The sequence below is a fragment of the Brachyistius frenatus genome, unplaced genomic scaffold (genome assembly GCF_029030835.1).
Source record: "Brachyistius frenatus isolate BFR_SWC_R1_liver_20210118 unplaced genomic scaffold, ASM2903083v1 Contig_57, whole genome shotgun sequence".
Lineage (NCBI taxonomy): Eukaryota > Metazoa > Chordata > Actinopteri > Embiotocidae > Brachyistius > Brachyistius frenatus.
In genome coordinates this window covers 419,547-434,927 of record NW_027210656.1, presented here as the reverse complement: position 1 = coordinate 434,927, position 15,381 = coordinate 419,547, and the positions used below count along the sequence as shown (strand labels likewise).

Sequence of the window (15,381 nt, the reverse complement as noted above, 5' to 3'; positions counted from 1 at the left end):
ATGTGCATTTGTTAAGAATTTTTTTTTTAACTTTTTGACAGACGATAGTTATCTCCTCCCAAAAGTAACATTAAAGTTAACTGAGGCCTGACCCAGTTAAAACGTATTAACTGCAGTTTCCTGAGATATGAGCAGTATTACATGTTGCCTCATCATGTTTTGTTCTGAACCCGAGAACAGTCCGTAGGTGTCCTTGATTTGTCTGTGAATTCTTAATATTCTAGTGGATGAAACTCTTATTGTTAAGATATTTAATAAATCTGGCTTTGTAAACTCCCGGTGTTTAGCTTCTGTTGTGTGATGTTTGTGTATATGTTGTGTATGCTTACTATCAGATCATCAGCTATCAATGCCCGTAAAGTAATTCTAGAGGACTTGGACTTGTTTGACTTCTTCATATTGCCCCTTGTTTGGTCCCTGAATTTGATGACTTGTGATGGAATCATTTTGATAATGATTCTATTTTAATAATTTCGTAATTTATTCATTATTTTCATTGAAAATGGTTAAACTCACAAATTCCCAGAAAAAAACATGATCCTGATGAAAATAGAATGGAAAGTTTGACTTAACACTGTTAAAATAAGTCATCACAATAAAATCAGTAAACATTAGTTTATTGAAAACATTCGGTCCAGCATTTTTTTTTTAATGCGTTATCAAATAAATATGCAAATGGTTTTTAAAAAAACACCACAATGCAATGACTTTTGACAAAGAGTAAGACAGAAAAACAAATAAGTAAAAGTATCAGTAAAATTGGGAATAAATTAAGTTTAGTTAATGGGCCAGTAGAATCATGTATGCACCCATTGATAAAGTGTAATATCACTTTATGTCATACATCCTGGTCTGTCTTCTCAACAGTACCTTTCAGTTGCTGTTTTGATATAAAAACAACTTGATTCTGTACTGTAAAGACATGACATCAAAATAGGAATGTGTGAAATCAGCAGCTGAAATATGCAATTTAATATTGTGATGGTTACACAAAAATGATTTAAAAAAAACCTGATTCTGTTTTTTTTTTCTCCATGAACAACTCTACATTAAAGGTACTGTATTTTTCCAAAAAAGAAAGAAACGTTCAGTCTTGTTTCTGAAATTATCAGCGCTCCATGGCTCATCAACCCTCCTAGGTGTGGAGCTCAGGTTGGAGAAAATGCACCTTTGTAGTCCAAAGCAAAGAAGACAAACTTGATGCATACATCACAAACCGTTTTTTTTTTAATATTTTTTTTTCTCATCACAACACTACGTCGGTAAAGTTGCTCAGGGCAACAGTTCACTCAAGATGCACATGGGAGAGAAACCTTAGCTCCGAATGCTGTCAAACTTGGCAAGATGCAGACGAATGATGCATCTGTCTGATGTATCTGCAGAGAAATGAAAACACTATTACTTTTAAGTCTGTTATGGGCCCCCCACTTTTCTCATGTGCTGCCTGGCCTGCTTGTGATCGAATTGATTCAGACTTACTTAATTAGCGGCACGTCCGCCTCCATCTATAAACTGGCAGATGAGTTTGTGACTTTTTGTGTGTGTGTGTGTGTGTGTGTGTGTGTGTGTGTGTGTGTGTGTGTGTGTGTGTTTAGAGAAAGAGTAAAGAAGAGAAAGACAGACCGAGAAATGGATGAGTATTTGTGTGCCAGCTGTGATGAACATTTTTAAAATAAAGATTTGACACAATCGTGAAGCAGGGAGACAACACACAGAACAACCAGCGCAATGTGTGTACAGAAAAGAAAACAATTTTATTCAGTATTTGCAGGAATATATGTCGGTGTATGACTGTATATGGAAGGAAAAGAGTGCATGGATGTAAACTATACAGACATGACAGTGAACACAGAAAAATAATGTACACATAGATGCATTAAAATTGTCACAGTAAGAAAACAATAGGTACGCAGACAGTGATGGAGTGTAAGAAAAAAAGATACACAAGCATGTGTGAATTATTTGTGTTGATGTCATTGTGCTCAGAGGTGCTGATCTCACTTTATCGTAATGCAGGTTGTTTTTCTTACAAAGCCAGCTTGCCAGCAGTAGTATTATAGAGCAAGGCTGATCCTTCCCTTCTACAGTGTGTATAAAAGATAAATCTCATCAGGACAAACGTCAAGTTAACTTTTCCGTCAGATGCCGTGATTAAACTGGAATTATTTAAATTGTCAAGAACTGATGGAATTTTACGAAATCGTTTTGGTTTGGGTCTGGTTTTCCTCTGAAGCAAATCAGTCACAGCAAACAGAGCAACTTTAAAAACAATCGTACGATTATGAGACGTGGATGGTGTGCGGTGACAGTTTGAGGACACACAATGTGGACAGAGGAACTACTGACCAAAAACCAATAAAACAAAGAAAAAAATGTGAAGCTTCATTGTTATTTATTTTATAAAGCATCAGTAAAATCAGCCCTGAAAGATAATTAGAGCTAACTGTAAAAACTGTCATCCTTTCAGTTTACCGTAGTATAAAAGTCTGTTTTCATACAAAGATATTAAGCTCCTACAGTAAAAGAGAGTTAGAAGTCAAACAGACTTAAAGTAAATATGATTGCCAAAAAAAGCAAGTATTCTTTCTTAAATCAAAATGCATGTCAAAAGGTTTGTCAACATATTCAAACAGAAGTTAAGAGTTAAAATTAATATGTTGTAAATTGATTTGCTTTGTAATGGTTTAGCTAAGCAACAACATGCAATTAATTCAATTAATTCATTTTGAAGATATTTTTAAACCACATCTTCTGCCTATATGACTTATGTATTAGTAGATGGGTACTTTTAATATTTATTTTGATGTTAGTATGTTTGCTTTTAATGGATATAGAAGAAGCATGCACAAGCCATATAACTTGGCCTTGAATTATAATCCAAATTAAACTGCTTTGGGTTATTTCGAAATTTATTAAATTAGAGTAGGTTAGTAATTAGTTGAGTTTAACTCCAATTTACGCTAAAATAAATCTTTCTAGATTTGACAAACTGCAAGCATTTATAATTTGCTATTAAATTAATAGGTATGCCACTAATTTTGAAAAATACATGCTTAAAAATGAACTTGAAGATGTTTGATCACATTAATTTTATCAGTGAGGAATCGGTGACAATGACAGATATGTTTCTGACTGATGTCCCAAATCTGAAGTTCAGTAATCATGTTGATTGTAAAGGTCCATATCTTTACAATGAGACAAAACATCTGGATTGACTACAGTATGTGGAGCACAGGGCTGACTCATTTTCAAAACCTTCCCACTTCCAAGTATTGCCATCTAGTCCTTTGTGTTCATCTTTGCACATGAATATACATTCAGTATCCTCGTCAAAGTGTCCCTTCATCATCATCATCATCATCATCATCATCATCATCATCATCATCATCATCATCATCATGCTGGTGTAAATCTCCGCTCCGCTTTTTCATATGTCAGTGACGCCCGTTCGTACTGATCCAGGATTGCACTATTCTCAAGAAGTCTACATGATGGGGACAATGTGACATAATGTAGAACATAAGCAGACACACACACACATCAGGACAGCACATTTTTCATACTTAAAGACAAAACAATGGGTAGCACTTTATGTGACAGCTCCAGTATGTGCAGGCATGAAGTTGCAAGCATGACCAGCATGACTTTGTGTAGTTCTCTTTGCATTTTTACCAAATTAAACTTTCAAAGATCAATGAAATTAAAACATTTATTCACAACAATTCTATACATCTCAAATGTATGCATCTCATTTGTTATTTTCTCTTGTGCTTTTTGCAACTTCATGAAAGCAGTCATGGAGCATGTACACATGAAATGTTACACACAGGCATTAACACTATGCTTCACAATTAACCAAACACAAAATCAAATACTACTACTGACAGAAATCATGCAAATCTAGAGGATTTCTATGTAACTGTGTAATGTGTAAAGATTAATAGGATATTTAAATTCTCTCAATTTGCTTTCTTTAGTGTGTGCAAATAATTTCACTGATGTAATATAATGAAGACATCTGAGATGACGTCTGCTTTCATTTTTGTGCTTTTATGTGGACTTAACAAGTTTTTTCACATTAATGATATAAATGATTTGCTGTAGGTCTACTAGGAGAAATGTGAAGGTGTTAGACATATTAACTGATAACAGCGCCAACTAAAGATGATGTGAAAAGTCCATGCCGATGAATATCCACTGAGGGATATAATGTATGTCACCAAGGAAAGAGGACATACAGTAAACTTGAGCATCACAAAGACTTCAAACAAACTCACTAAGAGGGCAAGATGGCTGCAAGCAAGAAAACCATCTTGGTGAAAATGAACAATAAAAAAAACAAAAAACAAAAAACAAACAACTTAATATCAAATATAATCTTGCGCAAAAATTACAGAAAAGGAAAAATAACTTACATAAAAGTATATACTAACTGGGCAAATGATGACTACACAACAACATATAAAGATGTTGATCGTTGGATAAGGGTGCTTACCTTGAGATTGTCTCTTAGACCCTAGTTGTGTTGTACTCTGATTCATGTTTGCTCAAAGAGCCAATGAGGCAGAACCTGAAATGTCACGGCTCTTTCATTTAATATCAAACTCCTTTTGCATAGAGAGGTCAGAATGCATATTGTGCTACATCACAGCAATAAAATTCATTAGTGCTTCGATAGCCACTAAGAGCCTTGCATGCAGAGTTGTAGAAAATGAATACAGTCAGGAACACTCTGGAAAGAGCACATAGAAAGTGCATGCAGGAAAATGTTGCATTTTTAAAGTATTTCTAGCAAAAACTTGTACTCGGTTACCTTCACATAGTGCTTTTTGTAAACATATACAGTTGCTTTTCAAGCAGTCAAGGTGCAAGTACACAGTAAAATACTCTTTTTATAGAAAATCTTGTTCATGCCAAAAAGTTTAGCAACTCTACGTAGAATATAATTCATCTATTTTTTTTTTTTTTTTACAGTTATGAATACAAATGCGTATTTTATAATAATTTTGCATTCATGTCATTGAAATTAGTCATCTCTATGAGGCACCGATTCAAGCCCTTGTGTTCACAGTCAAAACTGGACTACTGGATTACTGAATTAGCATCTGCTAAAATGAGGTCCAAAAGATCTCTGACAAACCTCAAAGCACAGTCGAGTTTATAGTTAGTAAGCTATAAATTACCATTCATGGAAAGCTAGCTGGGGGCACTTGACATGTTCAAAGGTGAGCATGCAAGATGGGGACATATTTGTCCATTGTAATTTAGCCCTTTATGAATGTTTTTTAATGGTAGAAAAAGGGGGAAATAACAAGCATCAGTGCAAAAATGAAGGTTATCGTAATCTTAAAAAAAATAATGAGAGGAGGAAGAACAAAGTTAAAATGAGATGAACAGAAAAATAAATGTAAATCTCTCACACATTTCAAACATCCCCATAGTTAACTCTAGGGTTGTTGTTCTTCCCTCATCAGAAATCTATGGATACTGACCGCTGTACTGCCTTTTCGTGGCGTGAAAGCCGGTGGCTGGTGGTGGGAACTTCTTCCAGGTCGTCGTCCAGGTCGCATCCATTGTCTGCTGCCTCTTGTGAGTAGCTGTGCTTCATGACCAAGATGCTCCTGCGGTTTCCTGTGGATGGCAACAAGGGCCGCACTGCCATGGATGGCTGTGGAAGGTCAGTGAGCAGAGCGGCAGCCGCTGCATCACGGGCGCTTAAGTTACCACGGCTTCCTCGTCCACTGAGCGACAGCTGGGATATGTGCGCGGAGCCGGGATTGGAGGAGGAGCCACAGTGGTGATCATGGACGCAGCGTGAGGAGGCACGGCGAAGGGCGTGGTAGTTGTCAAAGTCTTCCGCCAGGTCGACTAAATCTGCTGAGGCCGCTGTGGGTGTGGTGGCACTCCGTAAAGTGCACAGCTCATAGTGAGGGGGCTCAAAGACCTCCTGGAACATGGTGGGGTCAAAGTCCTCACGCCGCAAGATGTACTTTTTACGTGGCTGCTTGATCTGGACAATGACGGAGACGATGAGGAGGATGAGGACGATGCAACAGGTGACACCAATGATGGTCCCGTTTGTGTTATTCAGGTTGTCCAGGATGTTAGCCTTCTGATTTTCTAAAAAGTGTAAGAAAAGCAGAAGAAGAGGGGGCAAATTTGTCAATATTTGACAATACGACCCTGAAAGATGTCTTACTAGACTTATGAAGATTATCATTACTATCACATCACTTGACTAGTCATAGCAACTGTAGCATGGCAGGTGTGTCAAGCATTTGGGTAGTGTTTTTTTTTTCTCCAAGATTACAAGGGCAAAAGTTTATCAAATGAATTATAAATGTAAGTTGACAATAGTTAACCCAGCTTTACTTCCAAGGATAAGGGGATTTCTTACTCCAATATTTTGCAGGTTATGTTAATAAAAAAGTCCAACTAGCACAAACACTAGATGATATTTCTCGATGTTGTAGAAGCTGGTGTTGGATACTACTGTATCAGAGTGGAAGTTAACGTTCTTCACTTTTAACTTCTAAGCGTCAAGTCCAGTTAAATTTATTATCTAAGGTAGATAACCTTTGCCAAAGTTAGAAGTAACTGTATTTGCATGTCTGTTAACATGGATCGACTACTGGTGAGGATGCTGCCATTTTTCCGGGTCCCTATAACCCCAACCTATGTATTCCCATAGCAATGGCACAGAGGGAGTAATTGTAGCTCGTAAGATAATAGCTCCAAACAAATGGACCCTACCATGTGCAAGATTAAGGCCGTGACTTATATGAGCCATCAAACAGATGAACAAAAAGGTTATATTGGGTCACAGCTATAGTCAGTTTGTCACAAAGAAATCAACAAAGAGAAGAACAGACAGCCAATGTGTAGAGAGCAACTCGGTGACATTTAAATACTGGATAAACTTGTTTAGCAGCGCTCCGAGCTCCTGTGACAGTAAATGGTTACATTCAGACGTGTAAAGGAGGGAGGAATAAAACTTGACATTTTACCACTAATGAGGACAAATGTGGACCCTATGCATTACTAGAGCGGAGATTAGGAGGAAGACAGAGTAACGGGCGGAGAAACATGGCCTCTTCTTGCTGAGTTCTGCACAATTTCAAACTCAAACTGTAGGGTGGAAAGGTATCATCGTCTGAGTGAGGAATAGGTCATGCAGGATTTGCCTAATTGATGCCATCAATTTAGCTCAGGGGAGTTAAAGTAGAGTTCTTCTTATGTATTAGAATACATTGATGGGTCATGAAAGGTCAATTAACAAAGGACCTTTTAATGAGCAATATAACGCAGAGAAAAAAACTGCTTATTCCCTGATTGCACACATCTCAGCTAATTACTGGAATGGCGTCAAACATTAAGATGTTGCAAAGAGAAAGTCTCAATTCAGAGGAGTAAATTATGGAGCTGCCAGTACCAAGACACTTGGGATCAATGTATGGATCCAGTGGCTTTAAATTCTGAGTGAAATAAGTGATTGAGCTTCGGAGGAAATAAATAAATTGGCAGTATCTCAAAATCAGGGAACACAATGCAGCTTCTTTGTGTAACGGCAAGTAAACAGGGTCAAATAAGGATGCCTTCAAGGAACAGAAAAAACAACAACAACATTATAGCAGAACATTTCCACAAGAGTCCAGTTCTCTGACATCAGCCTGGACCGAAACAAGGGTGAATTCAAATTTGTGCCTATTCGGGTTTTACTCTTAGGGTCTTACATATAAATTAGTTTATCATTATTTAATAAATGACTCTTGAGTGAGCGACATCAAGATTTCAGACATAGTTTGCATCAGAGTAGAATTTCACAACTGTGTATCAATGAACTACATTTTTTCCCGAGCCACTCAGACATTCATGTCTGAATTATGAATGTACCCTCAAAATTTGCTCAGTGGAATAGAAAAAGTTGTGTTAATGGCATGTACAACACTTTCTGCTACACTGCAGGCTGTCACAATTTATAGATGCAATAATTTAAATGGTGCATGGTTTCATGCTGTTAGTGATGATTGAAAGCAAATGATTAATCAATGCCTTAAATGCCAACTAACTACACACTAGAAACTTAACTGTAAAACTGTGTAACTGTGTCACATTCAGTAACACCCCTTTCCACTGCCGGCCGGCACCGGCTCTACTCTGCTCAACTCTACCTGCATTTGGTACTAGATGCCTTCTCTGGATTTCGTTTTTCACAGCTGATGCGATGTCGTCACTATAGCAACGGCATATTAAACTGCTGTGATGTCATTTTCTAAGCGATACAAACCGCAAACACCTTTTTTGACCACGGTGTGTTTTTGTGGACATTTACTGAGTAGTTCAGTGACTTAACAAAAACAATTGTGGCCACTATAGAAGCTTGACTAGTTAAGATTGGCAAGTTTATGCATGCAAACGGTGACACAGTGATTGTGAAGATTCTCTCTGACCCATCAGTGGTCTGCAATGTTTTTACATCATCTTTTAGTATTGGCTCAGCTCACTTCGATCCTCAACAGAGGTGATACCAAAAATAGTACCAGGTACTATCCACAACTTTTGCCTGATTGAAAACCAAAAAATATTTCATTGGTACCAGCAGTGGAAAAGGTGCTATTGGGAGCAGTTTCTCTCTGTCACTGTCCATGGTGCTGAAACACTCATAGTTTCTCAGTGTAAAATGCTGCAACTAGTGTTTAAAAACATACAAATGAGGGGCCACAGGAGCAAATGACTGAGGTTAAATGTAGCATCTCACCTTTACATTGGTTCTCATCCCAGGGGTAGACACAGTTCTGCATTCCATTACACACCAGTGTTGTGTTTATGCACATGTTACTATGACAGAAGAAGGCATCTGCATCACATGGAGCTGCAAAAGGAGAGAGCACACAGTTACCACACTAAGAGCTTCTTATCATAAAAGAGAAGAAATTACAGACATCTTCTGTAGTATCGCTTTATCTTAACTGAAACATTTAGCTTTCTTTGCTCAAAGAAAGAGCTGAGCAAGAAGTTAAAACTAATTTTGCATGAAATTCCCATCCTTAACAACAGCAAATCTGAGGGACGCTTGGATATGCTACTGTACAAACCAGTATTTGAAGTAGAGCTGAGCAGTGTGCCAGATTTTGAGGAAATAAATTTGGATGGGCATTACTCAAATCAGACCCGTTTCCCCTCAACCCATCTGTTCTTCATGAATTTTCATCCTCACTCTCCGCTTCAAACGTTTGCAGAGACAACTTGTGGATATGATTGAATTTCTTGTAATGCGTATGTGTGTCCTGTATATGTGTGTGTGTGTCTGGGGAGACTGCCATGACATTTCACAATTATCTGCACACAAACCCAAAACAAATCATTTCTGTTTATGCCATATGCTGTTTATTTGTCCATGGTGAGGAAACGTCTGTCAACAAAATCAACAACCCGTCCACAAACATAAGCATGTCCTAAAACACGCGAATCCATTGCAACACCTGCCCTCCCAGGGCGACCTGTCTGAGACATCCTACGTCTGTACCTTCCTATGACGACAGTACGAGTTAGACCAGGGGTCTCCAACCAGTAGCTACCCGGTAGCTCACGACCTACTGGTAGTGTGTTACTGGTTGGGTATGTTATTGTATGTTACTATTTGCTATTGTTTGCATAAAATAAGCTTATTCAGATGGTTTGGTAGAGCTCAGCTATGTGAATAAATTTTACAGTGTCGGACACTTTTATTTTCTCAGAGTATCTCTCTCTCAAAAAAAGGCTGGGTACCCCCGAGTTAGAATCATCCATCAGGAGAACATAGTCGTAAAAGCAGTGTGGTAATGTTACAGGCTCTGTTGTCATATATACGTAGCTGTAGCAGGACATAATTTAAAGCCAAGGTGCCCTTGCTCTTAACAACCAATCATTCTAATGTATGATCCAGCTGAATGATCAATTCATTGCTTTCAGCTGTCAATCACAGTGAAGAACATTGGCACGCTAAACTAAAGCTAACATACAGCGGAGCCCAGAAATACAGTCACACCATGAGATAGTTTTTTTTTGGCATTGTTCAATTGGAGCCCCAAACCGAGTTATACAAGTGCGGTGAAGATGTTTTATTGTAATTCATTTAGGAATACAGTTGATTTATAAAACTGTTGATATTTGAGGGTGTATTTAACTTTATTTTAAGATAAAGATGTGTTATTGTGTTATTATTGCAGTTGCATTTCAAGTGTGAGCAACAGAGCGAGTGCACCAGTGTAGAGCTATAACATACAGCAGCAGAGAATAATAATACCAATAGTCTAATTTAGTGTAAGACTTGTGTGAATGTAGTCATATTCTATCACAGCGGAACAAAGACTCCATTCAACAATGGCAATTATTACGCGTTTGCATAAATACTACCCACTATGCACACGGTCTTTGTGGCGGTTAGAATAATTCTGAGATCACCTTCAATTCTTGAACGTTCCAAAATGTCCTCATCAACACTGACCTGTGAACATGTCCAACTTGTAATGGATGGCTCGGTTTAGTTTGGAAATGTCCGTCCCTCGTGTCTCACATGTCTCTCATTGTCTCTCTTTATCTCTCATTCTCTCCCCACTCACACACAACTCTGGCACTGGGGCTAAAGCTGCTTGCCAGTGGTATGGCAGAGCTGGGGACTGTTTGACAGTGTTACCACAGTGATGTATGGCTGTTTTCATCCCAGCTCTCATCCCAAGTGAATAATAACACCCCAAATTAGAGTGACTTATCTCTATCTCCCTCTGTAACCCATCCTGCCTGGGCCTTTGCCAGCATTTCCTGACTCATATTGCCTCCCTGTGTGTGTGTGTGTGTGTGTGTGTGTGTGTGTGTGTGTGTGTGTGTGTGTGTGTGTGTGTGTGTGTGTGTGTGTGTGTGTGTGTGTGTGTGTGTGTGTTCTAATACTTCTGTTCTTACACCCCCCCCCCCCCCCACACACACCACCACCACCTCTGTTTCTTTTGTCATACAGTACAATCTCCTGGCAAATCTGTAACAGTTACTTTTCGTAAACCGCCACCAGAGGGAGCCCAGTCCTTCTCCTTTTGCTACTGAACCCTCCTTCCTCCTCCGTTTACCACAGGGTGAGCGCACACGTTATAAGGAGCGCGATCCGCACTAATCTCCTGCAAAATTAATTTCAAGACATTCTGTAATAAAAGTGCCCTTTTGCCCACACAGACGCGTTCACAGTCGCTGCCGGGAGCATAAATTAACTCCTTAATGAGTGGCTGATGAAAATAGTCTGGGTGTCTCTGCAGAGCAGCCTGCACCAGCAAAGAGGCTTCTGCAGTGAAGTGCTATAAGCAACACATGGTTATTATGAATATTTTTAAATCAAATAACCACTGTAGTTCTGTATTTTGTGTGGTTGTAGAGTGTAGATGTGCTATTTCCATGAGATAAAGATGATATGTCTGTTGTACATATTTTTGCAATGATTTTTTTCGCGCCAACACCTGAAATCTAATCTCTAATTTGGGATATTAGTCAGTGCCAACCTGATTCTTGTTTGTCACCCATAAAGTTACTTTTTGTGACTTCAGACACTTTTTAAGTCTATATTTTTTTTAATTTATTGACATAAATATCTATCTTTTTAACAATATGGTTGATAATAATTGTAGTAACTCTACCCAGTTCATTGCTGCTCTCAAACTATTCAACAGTGTACCCCTCACTGTCAGATCTGTCACCACTTTAGAATCCTGAATAAAGGCACATCTTTTTATGAATGCACTTGAAGCCCCCTAATTATTAATACAAGTGTTGAGTCTGCTTTAATTTGGTCTGTCACAGTGATTTACATATTTGCTTTCATCTTATCTGTATAGTATTTTAGTCAGCACTTGCAGTTTGTTTTGTATTCTTAGTAAAAATCCTGTTAGACCTCAGCATGTTAATCAGAAATGTAATATGTTAAAGTAGCTATACTGTAGATTTTAATGCGAAAATACTGGGCATACAATTCAGCGTTGTTAGCAAGTTAACTAAGTTTCATTTACTGTTAACTAATAACTAAATCACACATCGTTGAGTGCAGATGCAAACCATCTGTTCGTCCAACCATTCATTCTAGTACTTGCTTACGTAAGTGGCTTTACAATGCTACAATTTCCCTACAGCGTTCTTCTTAATCGCAAAGCAACCATGATAACAAGTGCATACAGATGATATAATCTTATCCAAGACAAAGATCCATATGCTAACAGACATTAGCATACTGTGTTGGTCTCAAATGCTTTCATGCATACAGTAGAGAAGCTTCACAAGAAACGCGAAGTGATGTGTGTAGTGAAGCCAGAGCAAATTTCCATCTGCAACCCTGCAGACGGGTTGCGGATGAGGCGTAACAATGCTGACAGCTGAGATGTCACACAAGCACATTTATCACAAAGACATAATTGCTTCTTGGGTAAAGATAGGTTTCACTTTCTTTTACTTCCCATTTGTACACTGTAGTTATGCCTTGCAGGACGGGGCAAGTGTGTGTGCGAAGCTGGAAACAGGACAAGATCGGTAGTATCAGCGGGTGTGAATGCTGCACAGATAATAAAGGTAGATGTTTGCGTTTGGGAACCTTTCACTCCCTGTTGGAGCAACTTGCTGGGAGTCAGCAGCTGTGAATGGTTCTCTTGGAGCCACGGGCTCCAGTGGGAACCAGCATGCAAAACATATATGCAAAAGCTTATAGGATCTGCTATGGATCGGGAACACTTTTTGTAAAAACTGCCCTTTAAGCTGCAAAGTCATCTGTGTGCACATGGAACAGAGTCACACACTTGTAGTAGCATCTTGTTTTCACCTCGGGATGTTAATTAAATAACTTTGTGTATTTTTTTTAAGACACAGTGCATTTATTGTACAGTAGAACCTCTTTTCCGATTACCACCTTAAATGTTTTCTCTCATATCAACTGGACTTCTTTGCTCTGAGCACTTTTTGCTTTACTTTGGCATCCTCTTTGGATTACCACAGCATTGTGCTTTTTTCACAGTGTCTCTACTAAGACTATAATTTTAAGTCTGCTGACATAGTCCAATGTTTGGTGAGAGGGACTCTTCTCTTCACACTGGAGGAGAAGAAACCACTTCTCTTCTTACTAGAATAGTATTTAGTATAAATAATCATAACAAGTCAGTTAAGTCAAGAGAAACTTTGATGGGAACATTTAATTAATATATTTCAATGCAACAAAGACAAAACATATGTAAATAAATGAGGACTGAATGAAAGATGCCTGAATAGGTACATTAAACATTAAATACGGGTACTTTTAGGCTTACACTGGGTTGTTTGGGGCGGATTCTTCTTTTAGAACTTGATCATACAAATGTCATGTGGAAACTTGTTTACTTAAGTGAGTCATTAAGATAATTTGCTTTCTAGTGATCTTGCAAAATGTTGTATTGTTATTTGTTTCTACTCGGTTTCCTAAATTGTAATTAGAAATACATTTAAAAAAATGGTGTTTTATGCAGATAAGGGAAAGTTCACACAAGTCGATATTTGTCAAAACTATCAAGTACAGGACTATTAACGCACACCTACAGCAGGTGTACCGAACACGAGTTTCACCTTATTACATGTTGTACACAAGTCATTTAATATAGTTTGTACAGCAACAAATGACGCATATTGCAATAATTGAATCACTCTCCTGGCACCAACGAAGTACAGTGAAACTAGTGGCGCTGCACAAGTGAGTAAAGACCGCAGACTGGACTGAATTACTTCTTCTGCTGCGTCTGCTTTCCAGATCTCTGGTACATCTGTGCATTCACTGTTGACAGACTTGATGCAGTGCTGCTGAGACTCTGGTGGATGCTGCTCCAAAGGCTAAGGTCTGGCTGGGGGATCGCCTGAGTGACTTAGGCAGAGGCGTTGCCCCGGCAACAGCACATCCTGGCTCTGCTCGGTGAAAAGGCCTTACAAAAGGGACTTCACAACACAAACAACTCTGCTGCTAGTGTTGTCGCCTATACTGATCTAGCTATTGGCACTGAGACTATCTTATTGCTAAAATAAACGCTTATAACTGACGCAGACAGGTTGAAAAGATCATCAAAAGATTAGACTTCACGCTTTTGAGGTTTATTCATCTTTAAATCACCATTTTTGGTAAATGACTTTGTCCAAAATCGTTATTTCCTCTTAATAGCCGTAATCTCAATGGTTCAGAATACTTTTGAAATTCCACTGGAACTATAAACTTTTAAGTTAAAAAATGTAATATTATTTTTGTATTTGAATAATTTTATAGAGAATATTTTGGCAGAACTTCCGCATTCAGAAAGATCCTCCTCAAGTTCTGAAAATGCAAATGCAACGTTTATTAGCACACTGAATTGGTATCTTTGCTGATTGACACTGACATACTGTATGCTCACGAAGCCTCAGACCCTCTTCATTTACATCACTTGTACAAAGAATGCCCTCTGCAGCCCCCTGTCAAACTACGAGCTTCATCAATGAGACGTCAGCGAATGAGGAAGAGGAAGAGGAAGTGTGTGCGTGCGTGTGTGCGTGTGTGTGTGTGTGTGTGTGTGTGTGTGTGTGTGTGTGTGTGTGTGTGTGTGTGTGTGTGTGTGTGTGTGTGAGCGTGCGTGTGTGCATGCATTTTAATCTCTCCCAGGTGTTTGGCTCAAAGAAAACGGGTAGATGCAAACATACTGTTGCTCATCCTGATATTCTTTTGGCTCAGGCTCTGTCTCACTCTTTATCTCTTTGCGTTTTCACAAAAATGACTGAGCTACTGCAGATGCCCCACCTGCGGTAGTGTGGCAAAGCTCAAATCCACCCTTACTGTCATATTCACAATCAGCCACAGGCAACATTCCCCAATAATGGAAATCCTGCTCCTTGGTTCTCTGCTTGCTGCTGTTTAAATGGTCATAAAACTAAATGGAAACCTCTGACAGCACCTTTCCTATGATGCACTTGTGACATAACTTGCCATAAATGTGGTCACTGCACCTCCATCTTCCTTTAATGGCTACCACTAAAGTCATGTCCTGTTTTACTTTGGCATCAGCGTCGTTTTCATGGAGTAGTGGTCTGTTGAATAAAGCTAATTGCTTTCCCTCTGTACAGAGGTCATATTGCAGTAAACGTCAGCATAGAGCAGTGCATGTGCATGAATGTTTTCTGACTCTCTCTTACGTTCGTGGTAGGTTGTGAAGAGTATGCGGAAGCGACTCTTGCGGCTGGCCTCGTCTGCCCACATCCGGATGACTCCCAGCGTGGAAACCAGCATGATGTCGTTGGCCACCGTGGAGCAGAACTTGCTCTTCAGGTCTTCCACCGAACTGCGACGTGACAGGTAGAGATAAGAATGTGTATTTCATTATCATGTAACAC

General features: G+C 38.9%; 1 protein-coding gene across 6 annotated transcripts in view; it reads right to left on the bottom strand.

The window, feature by feature from the left end:
- Nucleotides 1-610: 610 nt before the first annotated feature.
- Nucleotides 611-15,381, bottom strand: part of neto1l (neuropilin (NRP) and tolloid (TLL)-like 1, like) — a 69,042-nt gene continuing 54,271 nt past the window's right edge. For 2 of the 6 annotated variants that reach the window (XM_069705483.1, XM_069705488.1), the window contains 5 exons: nt 15,184-15,329; nt 8,759-8,872; nt 5,493-6,120; nt 4,496-4,570; nt 611-1,376 (listed from right to left, as the gene is read on the bottom strand). In XM_069705483.1, the coding sequence (XP_069561584.1) occupies nt 4,510-4,570; nt 5,493-6,120; nt 8,759-8,872; nt 15,184-15,329 (949 nt within the window). In that variant the 3' untranslated portion in view covers nt 611-1,376; nt 4,496-4,509. The other 4 variants (XR_011311193.1, XM_069705485.1, XM_069705484.1 and 1 more) reach the window with 4 other exon arrangements.